Source organism: Schistocerca serialis, chromosome 4 (genome assembly GCF_023864345.2).
Source record: "Schistocerca serialis cubense isolate TAMUIC-IGC-003099 chromosome 4, iqSchSeri2.2, whole genome shotgun sequence".
Taxonomy (NCBI): Eukaryota; Metazoa; Arthropoda; class Insecta; order Orthoptera; family Acrididae; genus Schistocerca; species Schistocerca serialis.
The window spans coordinates 305,088,886-305,104,149 of NC_064641.1; the positions used below are offsets into that span (position 1 = coordinate 305,088,886).

The 15,264-nt window shown below is 36.1% G+C and overlaps 1 protein-coding gene across 1 annotated transcript in view; it reads right to left on the reverse strand.

Moving 5' to 3' along the window:
* The window catches only part of LOC126474407 (rho GTPase-activating protein 6), a 1,172,202-nt gene that overhangs the window by 38,785 nt on the left and 1,118,153 nt on the right, over positions 1–15,264 (reverse strand). Inside the window, exons 11-12 of the mRNA XM_050101876.1 lie at positions 10,230–10,417; positions 1,455–1,552 (exon numbers count right to left, since the gene is read on the reverse strand). Coding sequence (XP_049957833.1) covers positions 1,455–1,552; positions 10,230–10,417 — 286 coding nt within the window. The remainder of the gene's footprint in view (positions 1–1,454; positions 1,553–10,229; positions 10,418–15,264) is intronic.

Here is a 15,264-nt window from a genome sequence, read left to right on the forward strand (position 1 = left end):
AAAATTGTCCTGGAAAATGTTTATAAGACTGATACTCAATTAAAGGTATTAAAATTGATGGAGAAGAAATAAAAACTTTGAGGTTCGCCAATGACATTGTAATTCTGTCAGAGACAGCAAAGGACTTGGAAGAGCAGTTGAACGGAATGGACAGTGTCTTGAAGGGAGGATATAAGATGAACATCAACAAAAGCAAAACGAGGATAATGGAATGTAGTTGAATTAAGTCGTGTGATGTTGAGGGTATTAGATTAGGAAATGAGACACTTAAAATAGTAAAGGAGTTTTGCTATTTGGGGAGCAAAATAACTGATGATGGTCGAAGTAGAGAGGATATAAAATGTAGACTGGCAATGGGAAGGAAAGCGTTTCTGAAGAAGAGAAATTTGTTAACTTCGAGTATAGATTTAAGTGTCAGGAAGTCATTTCTGAAAGTATTTGTATGGAGTGTAGCCATGTATGGAAGTGAAACATGGACGGTAAATAGTTTGGACAAGAAGAGAATAGAAGCTTTCGAAATGTGGTGCTACAGAAGAATGCTGAAGATTAGATGGGTAGATCACATAACTAATGAGGAAGTATTGAATAGGATTGGGGAGAAGAGAAGCTTGTGGCACAACTTGACCAGTAGAAGGGATCGGTTGGTAGGACATGTTCTGAGGCATCAAGGGATCACCAATTTAGTATTGGAGGGCAGTGTGGAGGGTAAAAATCGTAGGGGGAGACCAAGAGATGAATACACTAAGCAGATTCAGAAGGATGTAGGTTGCAGTAGGTACTGGGAGATGAAGAAGCTTGCACAGGATAGAATAGCATGGAGAGCTGCATCAAACCAGTCTCAGGAGTGAAGACCACAACAACAACAACTCAATTGACCCTTGTCAATGAGCAGGAGAACTATCCATCACAAAAAGTGTGAGTGTGTGTGTGTGTGTGTGTGTGTGTGAGTGAGTGAGTGAGTCTGTGGGGTGGGTGGGGAAGGGTCTTCATGTGCACATATGCAAAGAACTTTCCCAGCTGTTTATAGATGACATTATCTCTGAAATCAGCACATTTTGGCATTATAATGTTTCATTTGGCAGTGTAAAATGATAAATCTTTTGGGAAATATTATTCATGAACTTTGTTGTGGAATTATATTAGTGAAAATTTGAAACTAAAGCTTATTTTTCAAGAAATAAATACTGAAAAAGAAATCATAATGTTACAGTGCAAGATGAAGACTGAATTTATTAATTATAAAATGTGAGTGAGGAGTCTGGTTATTGTAATCATATGTACTCCATTTGTAGGTTCCTTAGAGTGACCTACCAATTTAAAAGGAGATTTGTTTCCATATTGGAGGAGTTTTTTATAATGTGTGGAAAAAATTAACTGTATCCAGTTAATTAATTTCCTTTATTAATTATGTATATTTCTTAAAACAATTATTCTCATAATACTATAATACATACTCATCTGTCCCAGCACGTTTGTTAAGAAGCTGATTGAGTGCATCAGGGTGACTGTCCATCATATGCACATACACTTCATCTAGAAGCTCTGCTGGCACCTGAAACAAAGATGATGTGGTGCTTATGTACTTACATACTTCATCAATTAGTGCACAGTTATGTACTATAACAATTAGTATGCAATGAATTCAGAATTCTTTTTATAAACAGTAGGTAATTTATAACTAAATTCACTTTCTGCTAATTTTCCGGTGAGCTGTGTAAAAGTGATATTAATTTTGACACCATCATCAAAAGATGCAGTCAATTCAGTTGGTACAAAATGTGAATATTCTATGTATGTATGACTATTGTATATATAAGATGAGTAAATATTACAGTGTTATGAAAATACTCTTGTTTTCAGCACATTTTTGGTGACTGACACATTCTGTAAAATAGGTACACATCAAATGGCATCATCAAGTTCATATCAAGTTCATATAAATTTATTTTTCACACAATTCACTTTGACTTGCTGCCTCCATCATTGTTCTGCATACTGGTATTTGATTAGTTTCAGCTTCCTCACATAGTGTTACAAATGCTTTACAAAGCCTGAAAATCCATGCACAGCATCAGTAGTAAATCTTCTTCTGAAGATTTTTCACACACTTGTGAGTCATCATCATCATCATCATCATCATCATCATCAGACTGAGTAAAAGCATAAGCTGCAAGTAGTAACATAAGATTTCATGCTTAGCTTGACAATGAACTTGATTTGCCACAATGGTCTCATGTGCATGGAATCAATGCTCTTTGACCAATGAAATTGATGTGTTTATTGCAGATGGTGTCAAAAATAATATCACTTTTATGCCCGGTCATTTTTTCTAAACCTTGCAGGTAGCTTTTAGCATATGGATAATGCAATAAATTGAATATGGTCTTTCAGAAAAGTAGTGAAACATATTGAGAAAATGAATGAAGTTGATGGTAAGCAATAGCTATTGTAATGTTGACGTGAAGTGAGTCTTTAAATAACTTTTTCTGTGAAATTACTGTGAACATAAAATATCTAAAATTAATCATTACATCATGCAGGAGTCATCTTTATCTCTCTTTTAGGAAATCATACTTCCTGACAGAGGATGCTTGACACAGTGGCCACATCTATAACTGTATTTGGTCTTCAACAAAAAGAGGAACATAATCACAGATACAAAGTATATGAAATCAATTTGAATAATATATGGTATAAGACTTCATTATAGTCTTGTTGGGTCTGCAGATGGATCACACAATAATCCTTGGGTGTCCACAGAAATTTGTGTTAGAAGGGGAAAGATTTTAAATTGCCATTTTTAAATACATTATAGCTGATTTAGTGATTGTGTTAATTCTGTGATGCTCTATAAACTGAATTCTTTTTGCATCTCAAACTACTGACAGATTCTACAAGTCGAATTGACAACATCTTGTTAGACAGCAGTAGAATTCTAAACATAACTGTAAAATGTATATTGAATGGGCTCTCAGGCCATGATGGTCAACTACGTCCAATTGATAATGTTAGCCCTCTTTGTAAGAACAACTCCTGCAGTAAAAGTTTCAGAGTAATTAACACACAGTCTATCAATAGCTTCTGTAATTCCCTACAAGAAGTAGACTGGGACCAGATTGAGCTCTTTGACAATGTTAATGACAAGTACAATGCTTTTCTAAAGGAATTTATCTGGTTATTCGAAGCGGCCTTTCCTAAAAGGACTGTCAAATCCAAATGTGAAACCTACTCTAATAAAAACTGGCTAACACTGGGCATTAAAACATCTTGCAGAAGGAAAAGGAATCTGTATGCCTCACTCAAATTCAGTTATAGTGTAGAAAAGGAAAAACATTGCAAACTATACTGCTCTATACTTAAAAAAGTGCTAAGAAGGGCAAAGAGTATTTCTATAAAATCAGAAATTTATGTCTCTAACAACAAAATTAAAACCATATGGGGCATAATAAAAAGGGAAACAGGTAAAATCCCTGCTGCAGACAACACAATAGAAATTAAAACAAATGATACCATTCATGACAATGTTGAAATAATCACGACATTTTTAACAACCACTTTCTGGCGTCAGCAGTACAAACTGGAAAAACATGTTCTGTTAATGAAGCCATGTTATCCCTTCAAGACGCTATTAATAATAATAATAATAATAATAATAAAAACCAAGCAGATTAAAGTGTCTCCTGTCACAGTACATGAAATTGAGAATATAATTAGAGAGATGAAGAGCAAGAATTCTGTTGGCATAGATGGTATATCTTCAAAATTACTGGAGGAGTGCTATAAGTCGATAAGCAAAAAACTGTGCCACATATTCAATGAATCCATCAAGCAAGGGATTGTTCCTGAGAGACTAAAGTTTGCTATTGTCAAACCTCTCTTTAAAAAAGGCGATAAAGCCGACGTTACCAACTATCAGCCTATCTCCCTTTTAACAATCTTTTCTAAAATTCTTGAGAAATTGGTTCAGAAAAGACTTATTGAACACCTCAAACATTATAAGGTATTAAACAGTAGCCAGTTCGGATTTCAACAGGGTGTATCAACAGAACAAGCTATTTTTTCCTCCACCCATCAAATCTTAGACTGTTTTAATAATAAATTGTCTCCTGTTGGTATCTTCTGTGACCTTTCTAAGGCCTTTGATAGTGTTAATCATGAAATCCTCTTAGCAAAGGCTGAATGTTACAGTATAAGTGGCTCAGCTGGCTCAAACATTAAATCCTACCTAGCTGGAAGAAAGCAGAAGGTCATGTGGAACGACTCTGAGGGGTACTCTGTGTCATCTAGCTGGGGCTCTATTGGCTGTGGTGTTCCTCAGGGCTCTGTACTTGGCCCCCTTCTCTTCCTCATCTTTATCAATGACCTTCCCTTGTGTACTAGCTTTAAAACTCACTTTACTCTTTTTGCTGATGACACCTCTATCCTCATCAACAAAACTCCCAACCTCAATCTTGAGGAATCGTCCAATATTGTCTTTAGTGAAGTATGTAATTGGTTTTTAAATAATGGGTTATCACTAAATGTTAATAAGACCCAGTTTGTACATTTCCAAGTAAGGGAAAAGTTGAGGATCAATTAAGTATTACATTGAACAGTAGTGAGTTACTACAAGTTGAGTCAACCAAGTTTATGGGTGTACACATTGCCAACATTCTAAAATGGTCTGAACATATTTTGCACCTCCACAAAAAACTCAGCTCAGCAACATTTGCTGTTCGTATTATTTCCACTGTATGTGACTGAGACACTACAAAAATTGCTTATTTTAGTTATTTCCATGCACTATTGCTGTATGGCATAGTTTTCTGGGGTAATCAGCCATTATCCAAAAAAATATTCATTGCCCAAAAGAGAGTTATTAGGATAATGAGCGGAGTCCTGCCTAGACATTCTTGTAGGAACCTCTATCCTCATCAACAAAACTCCCAACCTCAATCTTGAGGAATCGTCCAATATTGTCTTTAGTGAAGTATGTAATTGGTTTTTAAATAATGGGTTATCACTAAATGTTAATAAGACCCAGTTTGTACATTTCCAAGTAAGGGAAAAGTTGAGGATCAATTAAGTATTACATTGAACAGTAGTGAGTTACTACAAGTTGAGTCAACCAAGTTTATGGGTGTACACATTGCCAACATTCTAAAATGGTCTGAACATATTTTGCACCTCCACAAAAAACTCAGCGCAGCAACATTTGCTGTTCGTATTATTTCCACTGTATGTGACTGAGACACTACAAAAATTGCTTATTTTAGTTATTTCCATGCACTATTGCTGTATGGCATAGTTTTCTGGGGTAATCAGCCATTATCCAAAAAAATATTCATTGCCCAAAAGAGAGTTATTAGGATAATGAGCGGAGTCCTGCCTAGACATTCTTGTAGGAACCTCTATCCTCATCAACAAAACTCCCAACCTCAATCTTGAGGAATCGTCCAATATTGTCTTTAGTGAAGTATGTAATTGGTTTTTAAATAATGGGTTATCACTAAATGTTAATAAGACCCAGTTTGTACATTTCCAAGTAAGGGAAAAGTTGAGGATCAATTAAGTATTACATTGAACAGTAGTGAGTTACTACAAGTTGAGTCAACCAAGTTTATGGGTGTACACATTGCCAACATTCTAAAATGGTCTGAACATATTTTGCACCTCCACAAAAAACTCAGCTCAGCAACATTTGCTGTTCGTATTATTTCCACTGTATGTGACTGAGACACTACAAAAATTGCTTATTTTAGTTATTTCCATGCACTATTGCTGAATGGCATAGTTTTCTGGGGTAATCAGCCATTATCCAAAAAAATATTCATTGCCCAAAAGAGAGTTATTAGGATAATGAGCGGAGTCCTGCCTAGACATTCTTGTAGGAACCTTTTCAGAAAATTAGGGATACTGACAACTGCATGCCAATATATCTACTCCCTGTTATGTTTCATTGGTAAAAATGGACAATCGCGCAAAACCAATGATTCATACCATACCCACAATACCAGGAGGAAGATGGACCTCCATTATGAATCAAAAAACCTTACTATTGTACAAAAGGAGTTCATTACATGAGCTGCAAGGTGTTCAATGCTCTCCCACCATCACTGAAATTACTTATCCACGAGCTTCCCAAATTTAAACAACAGCTCAAACAGTATTTGTTAGATAATTCCTTCTATTCGGTAGAAGAATATTTCAGTAGAGTTAATTGTAATTGATTTTTTCATTTACTAATTGATGTGCTATTGTGCATTACGATACTCACAATCACTGTTAACATTACTGTGTCTTTCATTTAGCTATTAAGATCTACCATTTTTTTAATGTAATTTTTTCTATGCCTATTAATGTGTATTTTGTCTTATACCAGATATCCTCTTGCAAGAGGTACTTTTATGTATTCCTTTTGTATTATTTGTAATAATTCTGACACATGCTACATCCATGTGAATGTCTCACAGTATTGGATTTATGGGATATAAATAAATAAATAAATGTCACCTCAGAATTTTTAAGGTAGATCAATTTGATACATAACTGTCAAGCAAAGTTCAGTTCCCTAGGCATAGAACTACACCTTATGTTTTAAATATGAATACTGATGCTACCTCTTGTTTGAAGTACCTAAAAATCATAAAACCTACCAGGTATCCATATTTGTTAAAGTATATGTTTTCTGAAGGCACACCATTAAACAACCAAGTCCACAGCTACAAAACAAGAAACAGGTAATTTTCATACTGAAATAAATGAAAAGTCAGTTATTGAAAAAGTGCTCTTTGTCAGCCAAAAATTCTGTTTTGTGAATTATCAAAGAAAATCAAAATAATATTAGAACCCCCCCCCCCCCCCCCAATATAAAAAAATCCTAATTAGTGAGGGTATTTATAGTATCACAGAATACTTTAATCATCAGCATTCACAGCAAAGCAGCTTATTTCTTTCATTATGGTGAAGTGAAGCATTTCTTGGAAAAATAAATTGTATTCACACAGATACAATAAAAATCCTTTTATTATTATAATTTAGTGTATTCTGTCTGTTGTTATGTGTGTGGTTCTATTTAGTACTTACGAATATTTTATGTACCAATGTATACTTGAAAAACTGTTTCATATAGTATAGTCTACGTATTATCATCTATGACAAAATCCTTTATCATTGTATAGATTGAGGTACAAAGATGCTAAATGAACTGAATTGAATTCGAGACTTTTACATGATTAAATTTAGAGTATCCCACAGACTATGAAATTCCACAGCCACAAAATATTCACAAAAGAAATTTATTCGTATTCCAGTAATGTTAGGTTGAAACAGAAAATTAAAAATATGAAATAGAAGAAGAATTGGAATACAGAAAATCCTGTTAGATGTTAATGAAGCAACCAGTGAAAAATGCTACATTAATAGGTACTCCTCCAAGTGGAGGAATGAGGCATTGGAAATATGCTTGTCCAACTCTGTATGAACACTTTGTTTGCCTGAAAAACTTCACATTTGATCACGCTAATAGATTCATTGCATTATTTTCATGCATTATATTTTTAAATATTGACTGACAGAACTATTGTTCAACAAAATGTGTTTTGAAAGGAAGTGTAACACACTAGACTGACTCTATGAAAATGGAAAATACCTTAAAATCACCATATAATTTGCTGGTACAACTCACTTTTGACATCCTTGGACTATACTGAGGTGCTCCTCATCTCTTAAGTTTGGCACATCATTGTGCAGCGATGCCAGCACAGATTGACTGCAGAATTCCTGTACTAGCACACACAATTGTATTTTCTTTTAAAGACTGGTGAATTTGGGCTCATAGATTAAGTTTGAATGGAAGCACCTACCATGTAACATAACAGAGTTGCTAAGAGTCTTCTGCAGTAGCTCTGCTGTGAGAAACTGAATGTATAATCAACAAGTCATCACAGGTGTTCTTCATCCACTGACACATGGTTAACTACTGATGTGACTTTACTGCACAACAAAGGGAGGGGGCATCCATGTGAGAATTAGGAACAGGTGATAGGCATGTATACTGCTGCCATGTTTATGATGTTTTGGGAATCTTCATGCCAGGGAGTGGGACCAGTTGCTTTCTGCAGCTTGATAAGGACTGTAAGAGGAAGTGACATGCAAATGACTGGGGACCCTATTTTGGCACTGGTCTGTTATCCACCGGGACTGTGAACAATATAATATCCTCTATTACATCAAGGAATCAGCACAATTTCCCATAAACAGTGTGAAAATGCATAGTGATTGTTAAAGTCACAAAACTTCCTGCTGTGCCAGACAATGTTAGATATTCAGTTTAATAACACAGACAAATACTGTTATAAATGCATGAGAATTTAAATGTGTGAGACTTTTGTAATGAGCCTTCAGATTCCAGAAGGGGGCTAGTGCCTCTTCTTCCTCCATTCCTCTTACCAAAGGCCTAAATTTTGCCCCCACACTGAGGAACCTTTCCACCTTTGTGGAGTGAGTGACCATCTTTCCTGAGGACTGCAAAAGACTGTGAACAAGATGGGCATGTTACACTGTAGGTGTGTACATACAAAGTTAATCTATGAGCTCAAGTGCACCAGTCATAAAAAGAAAATATCAATTTATGTGCTCCCACTGAATAAAAATAAATTTGGATTTTCTTGTACTGTAAGGAGTAATACATAGCACAACATGCAGCCACAGAGCTATGAATTCTGTAATCTAGTTGTGCTGGAATGGCTGCGCAGTAATAGGCCAAACTGAAGAGACAAGGAGTTTCTTGGTTTAGTCCAAGGCTGTTACAAGTCTTGGACCCAGCCCATTAGAGAATATCATTATTTATTAATTCTGCAATTTTTCTTCTACCATTATTCTTTCATGGGATGATTATATGGGCAAAATTAACCTTTTAAGGACTCAGCTTACCAAAGATTGCTAAATGATTAAACAGAATAAATGAAATGGAAGATGCTTTCATTTCTAAAAAAAATAGTTTGTTATCGAAAGAAGTACTGAAAAAAATGTGTTCTGGTGCTGCCCTTTTGCTGAGATTGTATTGTTTGCCAAAAATCAATAAAGAAGGGGGTGACATTATGGCCAATAGTGAATAATTTGGGTGCATCTGTGTACAATGTGGCAAAGTATCTAACATCTGTTCTCAACACTCATGTCAGAAAATGTGAACACTATATTTCCAGTTCTATGGCTTCTGTTTAGTGCTTTAAGTATTTATGTCTTGGTCCTTCAGATTTGCTTGTGAGTTTTGATGTAGTGTCTCTTTTAATCCGGATTCCTCTTGAAAAGTCTTTGACCTTAATTAGAGGAAACTTGGTATGAAATGATGAGCCTTTGCTATCACTTGCTGATACTGACCTACTTTTTATACACTGAACTATTTTTATACAATGCTAAACATTTTGAACAAATTGACAGAGTGGCCATGGAAAGCCTATTATGCCCCATAGTCACCAATTTATTTATAGATGATTTTGAAGGTAGGGGACTAAGAATGGCTTTTTAAAAACCCATTGGCAGTTGGAAGTATGTTGAAGATACATTTATGGCATGGTCACAGGAACTAAACACACTCAGCTGTTGTATCATTTTAATTGCTTTCAGTCCAGCATCAAATTCACAATGGAGGTCAAAAAGTATGGAAAGCTTTCTTTTCTTGATACATTACTCTACAGAAAGGAGGTTGGGACTCTGGGACACTGTGTGCACATAAAATCAATGCATACAGACCAGTAGCTACATGTGATGAATTGTCATCCTCTGTACCACTCCAGTAGGGCCTTGAGGCTGTTGGTATGGAAGGCTTACTCCATCTTTGTCACAAAAACTTTGACAAAAAAAAAACTAGAACACCTTAAACTTGAGTTTAAGCAGAATGCCTACAACTGACAAACAACTTCATCAGCCTTTCAAGTTTGTGCCATTGTCAGATCCAGCACAAGATGTTTGTAGATCAGTTGCTTTCCTACCATATGCTAGTAGGGTATCTTCAATGATAGGAAAGATTATAAAAAGATCCTATATTAAAAGTGTATTTCATCTTCTAGCCAAGGTTAGGGCTCCCCTTGGCTAAGACTGAGAAAGACTGGTGTTTACAGAATCGCTTACTATTGTGAGAAAATGTGTATGGGCCACACAATTTGCACTGCTCATGTCAGATGTGTTGAGCACATAATTCAAAACAAGCTATTAAATATATGTAAAATTCTTTTTCACATAATACTTACCATAAAAAGATCCCTATAGTGATCTATCATAGTGCGTAAAACATTGATAACATCTATCCGATCCTCTGCTCTTTCCTGTGTGGTAGGTATGTCTTTAGATGCTCCTGGCTTTACACAGTGCAGAATATTTGGAGCAAAAACAGTTGCCAAATTGTTAGAATCCATCTTGTTACCCAAGACCCATTCACCTGTGTGAAAAGAGAAGATAATGTCAGGATGGTGGAACAGAATGTCTTGCTGATACAAGATGCAGGTTCTTTTTTGTTTCATTTTCCATTTAATATACACTCTGTGGGAATGTAATCAATTACTAAAGGCACACAACAACCAAGTAAAGGTGAAATATTGTTATAATGACACATGATTCAACAGGCAGAGTGTTACCATGAAAGATTTTTGGACATGGTGCCATATCTTATTGTAAACAGTCACTGAATAAACATGATGTTTTGTCACACTTTTCGTGACATTTTTCTGGATCTACTCAAAGCAAGGAGGCCATTGCAACCATAGCCAGACCATCAGTTTTATTCAGTGACAGCTATTTTTATGTGACACCACAGCTAGAAAAAATTTATCTTAATTAAATAATGATTTTACAAGAGTTATTAAATGGTTTTCTACAGATGAATCTGTATCTTGTTTCATTTAAAGCCCTGCAGGCAGTATATTCAGTTACACCTAACAACTGGGAAAAAACAAGTAATGAATGTTGTACATGTCAGTTAGTTCCAAATTTTTGGGTACAAAAAATAAATGAGAATTTAAAATGTAAATACAAGCCAACAAAATTTAAGGCCTTTTCAACAATTAGTTTTGTAACTGAAAGCTCTGGAGACAAAAAAATGAATATAAGCTAACACATTTTACAATTTTTCACTTGATAATGTCTTATGGAATAATTTTCTGGTCATATGCATCACTTAAACACGTGGCAACTCCTCCACTGCCTCCACCCATAGCAGCAGATGATGGGCTGTGTAGACAGAAAACCAGCCCCCTAACACCCTTGCTGGTCACTTCTGCCAGAGGAAGAACTTAGACGGCCAAGCTTTCTGGATGCAAGGCATGTCAAACCGTCACTCAAGTAGTGTCTTGTTCTGCTCCAAGGAGGCAACACACCTGGCTGTGTCCGCAGCAGTTTGCCTGAGCCATGCCATGTGGCTCACACCATTGTCCACAGCATTTTGCCACGATATATGCAAATTGCATAATTCTTATCCCACACTCATTGTCATTGTTCTATTGTGGTTCGGTTAACAAGAAGAGTGCTACTGCATTTTTCTGCACCGCCTTCCCGAGCTTCATTGTGCTTCTATTGACATGAACAGAGCCTGATGCTGGATGCCTGGTTTTCCTCAGTCCAAATAGTGCGATGAACTGCACTGCCAACCAGCTGTTTTGGCACCCCTTTGCTGCCAAGCATGCCATTGAAATGGGTTTTCCCACACTGCCAGATGATGCTGAACAAAGGCTGCAAGCCATTTGTGGTCTGCCTGGTCCAGATCCTCCACCCCGTGCAAGGGCCCCTCCTTTGATTACAAGGTATTAGCTCACTGAATGTTACTGTAGTTGCTAGCTTTTGGGTTAATCTTTTAAAACCAGCCCCCATGGCTCTTCCACCATGCCCCAGCTTTTATTGCCATTTTTCTTAACTAGCACACTGCTGAAGCATGTATGCTCCTTAGGATTACAGAAGGGAACATAAATTGTTCCTTCAAAAGGCAAGCTCTTATGGTACAATAATGTAGATTAAGGAAGATATCTGATATTCGTGCACGAACATCTCATTGGCGTATTTTCAGGATGTTTAACATTGCAATTACGACTTCAAAGTGAATGTATTTTACAAAGATGACAATATCTACTATTGCAATAATAGATTTTAAAAATTACAGATTAGTGTTGAATGAAAGTGAGATTTTTGTAATGAAAATAGAATGATAATTATGTACTGAAATGTATTTCTCTGTTTCGCTTTGTGGTTAGAAGCAGATATCTGTTCTAGTCTATCTTATGTACATCTCTTCATCTCTGCATGACTACTGCAACCTACATCGACTTGAGCCTGATTACTGAAGTCAAGCCTTATTATCCCACTACAATTTTTAACCCCCCTCCACCTCCCCTACTTACACTTTATCTGTAACCAGACTAGCTTTTCCTCCATACCTTGGAATGTGTGCTATCAACCAACTCTTCTTTCCACAAGTTGGTACCCAGATGAGCCATCTAATCTTCAACATTCTTCTGTAACACCACATTTCAAAAGCTACTGCTCTCTTCTTGTCTGAACTGATTATCATCCATGATTCATTTCCATAAAAAGTTGCATTCCAGACAAATGCTTTCAGAAAATACTTCCTAATCAATAAATTTATATTAGATATTAAATATGTCTCTTTTGAGAATTGCTTTCCTTCCTATCGCCAGATTGAATGTTACATTCTTTCTTCTTCAGTTATCATCAGTTATTTTTCTGCCCAAATATCAAAACTCATCTCTTGTGCCTCATCTCCTAATCAAATACCCTCAGCATCCCCTGGATTATTTTTACTACACTCCAATACCACTGTTTTACTTTTGTTGATGTTTATCTTGTATCCACTTTTCAAGACATTATTTGTTCATCTGATCATTCTAGGTATTTTGTCGTCTGTGGCTGAATTACAATGTCACAGGCAAATAACAATATTTTTGTTTCATCTCCCTGAACCTTAACTCTATTTCCAAATTTCTTCTTGGTTTCCTTTACTGACTGTACAGTATACAACTGATTAACTTCAGAGATAAGCTACAACTGTCCCTCCATGTTGTCAACTACTGCTTCCCTTTCATGTTGTTTGACTTTCATAGCTGCAGTCTGTTTTCTTCTGCTATCTGTATCTTATCCCTCATACCTTCAGTATTTCAGACTATATTCTAGTCAACACTGTCAAAAGTTTCCTGTATATCTACAAATTCTATAAACATGTCTGACTTTTTTCAACCAGTACTGCCTTGCAATCATAAAACATGTAGAGGCGTAATTACAATTAGTCTCATACTATCTGTCAGAAGAAAGCTGAATCACCTGTGGGATACCTCAAAGTTCAGTAATGGAACCTCTCCTTTTCCTGATTTGTATCAATGATCTGGATGTGCATGTTGATTCACATATAAAGCAGTTCTACATGTGTGTCACCACCGACAACCCATTGTAAATAAAGAAGCAACAAAGCATTATGGCTTCAGGATGCAAAGTGACCTAAAATAGGATAAACATATTGAACAGACAAGTTCCAAGCTGAGTACAGGTTTTACCTTTTAAATGTTATAACAGCATACATAACTGGGCACACACCAATGAGTGCTTACTATGTGAATTTTAATATGTACCTAAAATATGGCCCCATATTATGGGAAAATTCCCCAACATCTCTTGGGACCTTTAGAATCCAAAAGAGATTCATTAGGGTTGTTACGGAAGCAGAGCCCATTCAGTCATGTAAAAAATTGATTAAAACGTGTTAGAATCACCACTAATGTATATTATTGACTCATTAATGTAAATTTAAAAATTGTTATTGGTAGTGATAGTAGTATGAGAAAAATTATGACATACACTTATATTATACAAGATTAAAAGGAAATTTACAAGTTGCCCCAGTAAATACAGGTTTGTGTCAGAAAGGTCTATGCTACATGGAAATAAAACTGTTTAAAATGTAAGCCTATACTAAATATAAATGCATCTGGAAGATGTGTCAGATGATATCTGCACTATCACTGCTTCTATTCCGCCCCTGCCATCTTGGGCCTGCCCTTTCTTTTTAACCTTCATCAACTTATACTTCTCTCCTACCGAAGGAAGTAGCGATAATTTTTGAAAGGTAAGATAGAGTACAAATTTATAGTATGTCTATCAGCTGTAGTGACATTTCTCATGAAGGTAAGTACTGACTAGCAATTCTCTCTCGTAACTTTATGTGCTTTTGTAAGATTAATGGTTAAACTATTAGCTGTGAAACAGTTGTAAGTATGCAGTTCTTCAGTTTCTCCCTGGGTATTAATTGATTGAGCAATCCATGGGTGTACTTCTGGTTCATAATGTCCAACAGACACAATATTTTGGTGATCAGATATGTTGCCATCATCAGGTGCACTAACAAACTGATATCTTGGGGGTGCACATCTGACTTATATCTCCTCCCCCTGCTGGCTGCTCCACACATGGTCCACACCCGAAAGTGCACATTGATGTTTGTGGCTGGCGATGCCCAGCGGGGTGTTCCAGCTGTGGTAATGTGAATGTAGGCACTTTGTCCGCCCTGGCCACTAGCTCGCTGTGTTTGTTGTGCGTCTTGTTGTATGTTTTATTATTCTCCTGACTGTGCTGATACGGCTGTGTCTGGACCCTTTATTAATATACTTGTGGCATCAGCAAAAATTACAGCTCTTGAAGAGTCCTCCAATGTCCCTGGTACATCATTTATGTAGATCAAGAATAGCAAAAGGCCAAGCATTGAACCTTGTAGCACACCGTATTTAATGCTTCTCCATATCTAATCTTATTCCTATTACATTTTTTTAAAAATGTGACCCTCTTTTTTCTATTGTTAAGATATGACTCCTTCCATGCAAGCAGAAGACCTTTAATGCCATACCATTTTGGTTTCCTAGCAGAATCTTCTGATCTACATGATCAAAGACTTTGAAAAGATCACAGAAAATGCCAAAAAGGTAATTTCTATTATTTGGTTAAAATGGAATTGAGTTTGTGAGGTCATATATTGTCTTTTCAATGCAGAAACCTGTACGAAGTCAACCTGAGTTGTTGTTAAAAGGTTATTCTCACAAAGATGGTTGAGTATTTCATTGTAAACTACCTTCTAAAATGTCTAAGAATGAGAGAAAGAAGGAGGCCAGTCTATAAACAGAGATCAGTTGCTTGTCTCCATTTTTTTATATTGGTGTTACTATTGCATGCTTCAGTCTTTTAGGAAATACACCCTGACTCATTGACTAGTAACAAAGGTATCTCAAGTATGGCATT